The 8,608-nt window shown below is 47.2% G+C and overlaps 1 protein-coding gene across 1 annotated transcript; it reads right to left on the reverse strand.

Moving 5' to 3' along the window:
- Positions 1-426: 426 nt before the first annotated feature.
- LOC127054475 (olfactory receptor 52E2-like) lies at positions 427-1,368 on the reverse strand. Its single transcript, XM_050960724.1, has one exon. The coding sequence runs from the start codon at positions 1,366-1,368 to the stop codon at positions 427-429; it is 942 nt and encodes a 313-aa protein (XP_050816681.1).
- Positions 1,369-8,608: the final 7,240 nt, after the last annotated feature.

Raw genomic sequence — 8,608 nt, forward strand, 5'->3', positions numbered from 1 at the left:
GGAGTTTTTCTCCTGTCAACTCCCCAGCCCCCTCCCACAGTGTAGACCCTGCAGTTACTTGACCTAAGGTATATCGACCCCAGCTACCTTATTCATGTAGCTGGAGTTGCGTAGAGTAGGTTCACTTACCGTGCTAGTGTAGACTTAGTCTTAGAGTCACGGAAAGGCTGAGTAACAGGGTGTGTGGAGATGGAGGCTTTGGGTGACAATGAAAGAGGCCAAGTGATGCTCAGAGAGAGGTAACTCAGCAATGGAAAGAGCCGTGCTTAGTGATAGAGGGATAAGATATTATATGGAAGGAACTTCTCAGACTGGAACTTCCACAATGCTGAGCTCAACCAAACTGGGACAGGGCACCCTTGATTAACGAGGAGATATGCTTTCCCCCTCTTGTAACACAGGTTTCAAGTCAGTGGCCCCAGGTGATCACCTTCTGCAGCAGATGTATTTGCCTACTTTGTCACGAAGCTCTTTGCTTCTGATCCCATAAATGATCGGGTTGAGCATGGGAGGGATGAGGAGATAGAGGTCAGCCAAGATGATGTGAACATGGGGAGCGATGCCTTGACCAAACCGGTATGTGAGATTGGAGAAGATGCTAGGGGTGTAATATGTCAGCATCACACAGATGTGGGTTGTGCAAGTGTTGAGGGCTTTCTGGTGAGCATTCTTAGAGCCAATTCTGAGGACGGCAGTGATGATCAGACCGTAGGACAGGGCAATGAGCGTCAGGTCAAACCCATTGATTACAAACATTAGCACCAAGCCGTATATCCTGGTTACTGTAATGTCCCCACATGCCATCTTGAACACAGCTATGTACTCACATTGAGTATGGGGGATAATGCGGTTGGCACAGAATGGCTGCTGACTCATAAGCACCGGTAGGGGCAGAATGAAGAGAACAGCTCTTATCAAACCTACAAGACCAAGCTTAGCTATTTGTGCATTGGTGAGGATGGTGGCATATCTCAGAGGGATACATATGGCAACGTAGCGATCAAAGGCCATTGTCACGAGGGTGGCTGAGTGTATAACAGAAACCATGTGAAGGAAGAACATCTGGGTGAGGCAGCCAGCCATAGTAATGCCTTTCAAATTGAACCAAAATATGCCCAGTGCCTTTGGCACGACGAAGGTAGGTGTGGCGATGTCTGTGAGCGCCAGCATGCAGAGCAGCAGGTACATCGGCTTGTGCAGGGTCTGCTCCTTACCTACAACACACAGAAGTGTGAAATTTCCCAACAGGCTGATAATGTAGAACATAGAGAAAGGGATGGAAATCCAGATGTGGGCAGCCTCCAGGCCGGGGATGCCCGTTAGGATGAACGTTGAAGGGTCAGAGGGGGTGAAGTTGAAAGCTGCCATGAGGTGGTTGATGTGTCAATATGAGTCAGAAATGCTCAAAGTGCCTGTAAAGGGAGAGAAGCACATTGAGGGAGTTACATGCTTTATAACAATTAGTACAGTAAATATTTTATAGCGATTCACATTCTAGGAGTCTTCTTGAGCGGGGAGAGAAGAACCACCAACAATGTCACTCCCTGCTTTATATAACTTTAGCATATGGCGGGAACCCTGTGTTTCAAAACTGAGTTTCAAGACTAGTTTGTGGGAAAATTACAAATGGAGTCCAGAGTTCTTCGGCCTGGTCACATACAGGAAAAGAACGGGGAGGAATTGAGATAGGTGAGACCTCCTGGTGCAGCCTGCTGTGAATGGCGAGCTGCACTGTGAAGGGGAGGGTACCATATTTTAACATTCAAAAACTAGGACACTCCACGGGGAGGGAGGGTAACCCCACCCTGCCACCCTTCACTCCCTCCAACTGCCCCCCACAGAAACCCCAACCCATTCAACTCCCCCGCTCCCTGTCCCCTGATTGCCCCCTCCCAGGACTCCTGCCCTTAACTTCCCCTTGGGACCCCACCCCCTATCTAAGCCTTCTTTCTTCGTGTCCCCAACTGCCCCCTTCTGAGACACTCCCCCCAACTTCCCCCCTAGGACCCCACCCCCTACCTGTCCCCTGACAAACTCCTGGGACTCCCATGCCTATCCAACTGCTGTCTGTTCCCTGATTGCCCCCCCGAGCCTCCAGCTCATCCAACCCCCCCTGCTCCCTGATCAACCCATCTTGGGACCCCTGCCCCTAACTGCCCCCCAGCACTGCATCCCCTATCTAAGTGCTGCTGGTCCTTGTCCCCTGATTGCTCCCTTCCAGGAGCCCTGCCCCTATCTGTCCGCCAGGATCCCACCCCCTATCTAAGCATTGCAGGTCATTGTCCCCTGATTGCCCGCTCCCGAGACCCCTGCCCCTAGCTGCCCCCCAGGACCCCACCCCCTATCTAAGCACCGCAGCTCCTTGTCCCCTGATTTCCCCCTCCCAGGACCTCTGCCTCTAACTGCTCCTTGGGACTCCACCCCCTATCTACACCTCCCTTCTTCTTGTACCTGACTGCCCTTTCTGAAACCTCCCCCAACTTCCCCACTAGGACCCCACCCCCTACCTGTCCCCTGACAAACCCCTGGGACTCTGATGCCTATCCAACCGCTGTCTGACCCTGACTGCCCCCCCGAACCTTTGACACATCTGCCTCCCCCCGAACATCCACCTCATCCAACCCCCCTGCTCCCAGTCCCTTGACTGCCCCCCCAGAACCCCTTACCCCTTCTCTAACCCCCCAACCCCCTTACCATACCACTCAGACCAGCGTGTCTGGCACTGCGCGGAGCCAGACACGCTGCTGCATACATGCTGCCATGCTCCCTTGCGGAGTCACAGCCCTCCCCCTCTCCCCAGCACCCGCCTTCCAGATCTGAACACCTCAAAGTTCAGGAGTGCTCAAGCTCAGTTTGGACAGCTGTTACTTCATTTCTCCCAGATCAAATATACTGATCCACTGCAACTTGCTGTAGAAAAAGTAGGATAAAATTGAGCAAGAAATACTTCCCAGTGGTTATTAGGACTGGAATTGCTATTTTCAACAGCCATTGCCTTTTGTTTGTTTGTTTGTTGTTTAAAAGGAAGACAGTGATATTGCATTGGCAAACACCCCATAGAAAGAAAGAGTGGAACAAAAGAATAATAAAGACACCTCAACTTTTCCTCATTTTTGGAGGACAGTCTTATAATATGTATCCAGATATCCTCCAATCACACAAGCTGAAAATTGTTCCACTTTACTGCAGCTCTGTAATGGTATGGGAACCAATCCTGTCTGTGTTCTGGGCACATCCTGTGGCAGAAGGAGGGTTTAGTTGCAGGGGGAGAGCCTAGGCCTGGGGCGGCAGGGGGGTGCAGCGAGGAGGTCAGGGTAAGGATGGGGGGCAGCCAATTTTTTTTTTTGCTTGGGGTGGCATCCATTATGTATAGGCTGTCTGAAGCATTCTCAGGGAGGCTCATCTGGTGGAAGATAAGTTTCCATTGTTTCCTCCAATGGCTCATTGCCCTGAAAAGGCCCTTCCCAACCAGTTATCTAGACTGAAATCATCCTGCCTAGTGGGCGTTACCCAGGTGTAACTACATTTGAAATATAGATAAGTAGTCGATATTCATAACTGCAGACAAAAAATCATATGTGCATACAAATTGGATAATAATATTCAGAAAGTCATAACTTTTCCAATGTCATCTTACATGACCTGTCTTGCATAAAATGTATCATAATTATGCTATTATCATATAATAATATCACTATGATCAATATGGGGTACATTGTCACAAAATATCTATGGTTATTTCTACCAGTGAAATGCCTGAAGTAACATAACAATAACAGTTGGGAACAAAACTGAGTAAAGGTTGTGTCACTCAGGCTGCAGTTCTGTGGCTTATCAGGGCATAGAGACCCTGAAATCCCCAAACACACTCTGTATCAGGAAAGATCCCAAAGCTGGCCTTGGATCAACAATCCTACAGAAAAAAATTATTTCAGCAGCACTGCCCACCTGTCCGTCTACAAGCAGCTCTTTGACCCTGTGACATTCCCCTCTGGTGTTATCTGGACCAGTGATCTGCTAGGTCACTCCAAGCCTTGACTCTGGGACGCAGACTGACTCTGCTCTGCTGTGAGAACCCCCACTCCTGGGCTGTTCACGCACAGCCTCTACCATGTTAGCTACCGCTTGGATTGTGCGACTGAATGACACTTGCCAATATCAACGATTCCAGACAGAACCCTAGGAACCTCCATCTTGCAGTGTCCAGTTATGCCTGCTGGATGCTGGAAGCTTAGATGAGCTCATCAGTTTAACAAAGAAATTGATATGCCCCAAGTCTGTTATCCCCAGGGGAGTCTCTTACATGCTTCAAACCAAACAAATTGCTTCAGGTAGAATAAACAGCACATTTTTTAACTACACAGAGAGATGTTAAGTGATATTAAGTGATAGGCAAAAAGTCAGAGTGGTTACCAAAATAAAATAAAATATAAAAATGCAGTCTAAACTCTCAGCCCTATTCGACTGGGCAACATAGAGATGAAGCAGTTTTTCTCAACCCACGGGATATAGCAGTCCTTAATATACAGGTTTCTTCCTTTAACCTGGGCCAATCTCAATGTCTTCATTGCTTGCAGTGAAGGTGGTTGCCAGAGAAGGGCTCAGTATGTGTCCGCTTTGTCTGTTTTACACCCTCAGTCCATGTGTTTGGGGAGTACACGTCGAGGCATGTCTGGGAGGCATCGCTGAGTCTCTGCAAGCAAGGTTGAGCAAATCACTTTATGGGGTGTCATGCAGGTGAGTCAGTGTACTGTAGCTCCCTTGTTGGACAATGGGTTTTGATGGGTTATTTGACACCCTGCCTGAGTGTTTGTTACTTTCCTTGCTGTTGCCTCAAGGTGGGGGCTAATATCTGGCTGATTTCCCAACTTACAGCATGTTTTAGTGACCACCATATAACAGAATTCTCATAATTCTATATACATTTATGATACATATATGGATAGAGACATGACGTTCAGCAGATCATGTTTCCCTTGATACCTTACAAGGCCTGCTTTATATGTAAGATCTTGATTATCTGAAAATGAAGAATATGGGGGTATAGAATGTCACAGCACCCACAAAGCCTCAGTGCTACCGGCCTATCATTGCACATCCCCTGCCTGCCTCCACAACCCACAGCAGTGCCCAGTTCTCTGTGTACACCCCCTACCTGTCCCCACAGCCTCCAGCACTGCCAGCCTGCCTCTGTACACCCCTCTTCCTTCCACACAACCCCTGGTGCTGGTCAGCTGTCCATGGAGATCCCCCACCCCCAGAACTTCCACCCTGCCACACAGTGATACCCCTCACCCAGGACCAAAACCAGGTGCCACACACCACAGCAACAGCTCACAGGTACACCTCTTCAGTGTAAGTTAAACTCAGTGTCTGCCTGCACCGGGGAAAAGGGTGAGATGAGACTGAACTGCCTTTCTGGGGGCAAAGGGAACCCTGGCTGCAGCTCAACCTGTGCAGGGAAGGAGAGATGGATAGACCTAGCAGGAGGGGGAGAGGAGGTGGGATTAGAAGGAGCCAGTGTGAGCAACTCTTCTTCAAAAAGACACAAAGCTTTAATGTACTGCGGCCAGTTAGAAACCCAGACACCCCTTCCTGAGGCTGTATTTCTGTGTTGGCAATTGCTGATGTTGCCACAAAACTGCAGTGGGCTTTCCCATGGAAGGGAGTATGGTCCAGGTGGGGGATGGTGTCCGAGACCATCTGCCAGACTAGGGGTAGGCTACCTAAGGCACAGGTGCCGAAGGCGGCACAGGAGGTGATTTTCAGTGGCACTCACACTCTGACACCTGGGTCCTGGCCTCCGTTCCAGGGGGCTCTGCATTTTAATTTAACTTTAAATGATGCTTCTTAAACATTTTATTTACTTTACATACAACAATAGGTTAGTTCTATATTATAAACTTATAGAAAGAGACATTCTAACAACGTTAAAATGTATTACTGGCATGCAAAACCTTAAATCAGATTGAATAAATGAAGACTCAGCACAGCACTTCTGAAAGGTTGCCGACCCCTGTGCTAGAGTGTTGCTCCCTTTCCCTTGCAGTCTCAGACACCTCCCAGACCCAAGTGGCCTCATGACACCTCTTTGGTCTGTGCATCAGGGAGGATGTCCATTCCCCATGTTGCATAGTTTCAGGACTCTGTGCCACTGTGATCTGGATACTGCATGTCCCGCAGTCCTACCCACACCCACCGCACAGACTGTGTGTTCCTGGACCTCCCCAGGTAACATTTGCAAGACAATCTCTAATGCTTCTCATCATCTTCAGAAAAGGAGATGAAGGGTCTCTCTCCCTTTGCCCTCTCTTTAAAAAAAATGGTTATCCAAATTGTTTGAAAGCTTTAAATCTGTGAATTTGAGATTTAAGCAACTCTCCTGTCAGTTCTCCTTGGGTCCAAAGAAGCTCATGCATCCTTAGAGGCCACGGAGCGACTCCAGATGAAGTCACTGGAGGCTCATGGCTGATGTAAATCAGGGAATTTATTTAACTCACTATATGTGGATTTAGGGCAAACTCCTGGCTCAATTAGGAATTTTGCCTTTGATCTCAAGGGGACTAGTTTCACTCTGAATGTTTAATTTTCGGCTCCTGGCTCTCAAATTCACAGCCTTGGGTCCTGCTGCAGAGAGCGCTATTCTGTTAGGGTGGTGAGAGAGTCTCAAGGAACCCCCAGTTCATGTGGCGTTCTGAGACTGGGAATGAAAGTTGGGAGTTTCAAAACACAGGGGCCTTGATTTTGCTCTCACAGAAGCCAGTGTCAATCTGGAGTGAACCAGTGAAGGCAGAATCAGAGAGTAGAATCTGGGCAGCGTGTGGCCTATTCTTGTTGTGAACCCTCTGGTAACACAGATACCCACTGCAGAAGCTTTGGCTGCACTTCCAAAAAGGGCACCGAGGTTGCTGAATTGGAAAACTTGAGCGAACCACAGGAAAAACCACAGCTCAAAAAAAAATTACTGAGAAAGATAGAAGGACACAGTAAGAGAAAACGAATTGAACTTAAATGCAAATATTTGTCTAAAGTGTTTCCAATCTATTTGTAGTTCCAATTTTTCCAGGTAAATCCCTTGTTTTTTATGACAGTACTAAACAATTCAAGTCACCGTGCTGGTGAATTCCTGCCCAGATGGTTCTTGATTTGAACCCTAGAAACCTTCCTCAACCCTTACCACTCACTTTAATGCAGAAACAGGCAACTCACCAAAATCCCACGCAGCAGAGAGAGGAAATCTTTTTACTGCAACAGCAAGGTAGAGTCTTGAGAATCAGTGTATGAATGTCACATGTCTGACACTCGGCATGCTGCACAGCGACCTTTATGATTCCCCTGTACAATCCCTGTGGATTTTCAAATTGGCCAGGACTCCTGTACAATTCCCTGGACTCTGTGTGAGCAGCTGGAAGAGCAGAAAATAGACCCTGGAGAACTTCAGCCTGAGAACAACCCCTGGGAGAAAATAAATGATTTGCCGAGAACAGGGGCTTAGATTTTCAGGGCAAATTGTGTCTTGCAGACTGTTTATTGTAGCAAATGACGATGGCTTTCTGTTCTGTGTGCAATGTACTGCCATCTTCTATGAAGCTATCAGCTCACCTTTGCAATACAGCTTAGCTGCTTTTATAACAGAGATGTTAACCCCAGACATCATATAATTGTATTACTTTGTGACTCTATGGTTTATACCATTTATTATTCTTTCATTCATTTTAATAAAGATCTTAACAATTTGGAATAGTCCTCAGAATAAGTATAATTGCCACACAACCTCAGGGTCCACTTATGACATTGAACACTCTAACAACAAGTGGTACTTGTGGTACTTTAGAGACTAACACATTTATTTGGGTATAAACTTTCATGGGCTGAAACCCACTTCATCAGTTACATGCAGTGGAAAATACAGTAGACAGGTATATATACACAGCACATGAAAAGATGTGTGTTGCCTTACAAATGGCGGGGTCAGTGCTAATGAGACAATTTAATTAAAGTGGAAAGTCTGTAGTCTCTAATCCTGTAGCTGGAATTGGGACAAGAACCTAAATATCTTCTGGTCAGATCATTGGCAAGATGTAATAAATTACTCCATAACTGAACCATTTTGGTGAACTTTTCTTGCTTCTGTATTACCCCAGGGGAACTGACTAGTGAAAAGGTCTGAGTCCATACTCCCACTCGCTTTACCTAGAGGACTGCCTGACCTCATGGACACGCCTTCCACTCTCCTTTGTGGCACAGTGCTCATATTAGTTACATAGCTGGGCCCAGGATGCCTGAGAGGCTAAATCATCAGTCTCATTGTGGTCACTTAGGATGAGGGCTAGGGTGTCCCCACTCTGGTGTACTCCCTTCACATCAAATGCCTCACTGACCCACTGATCATTATATTAAGTTCAAACCAAATATAATTTTCATAGATTCATAGGTTATTCATAGATTCATAGACTCTAGGACTGGAAGGGACCTTGAGAGGTCATCAAGTCCAGTCCCCTGCCCTCATGGCAGGACAAATACTGTCTAGACCAGCCCTGATAGATATTTATCTAACCTACTCTTAAATATCTCCAGAGATGGAGATTCCACAACCTCCCTAGGCAAT

The sequence above is a fragment of the Gopherus flavomarginatus genome, chromosome 1 (genome assembly GCF_025201925.1).
Source record: "Gopherus flavomarginatus isolate rGopFla2 chromosome 1, rGopFla2.mat.asm, whole genome shotgun sequence".
NCBI lineage: Eukaryota > Metazoa > Chordata > Testudines > Testudinidae > Gopherus > Gopherus flavomarginatus.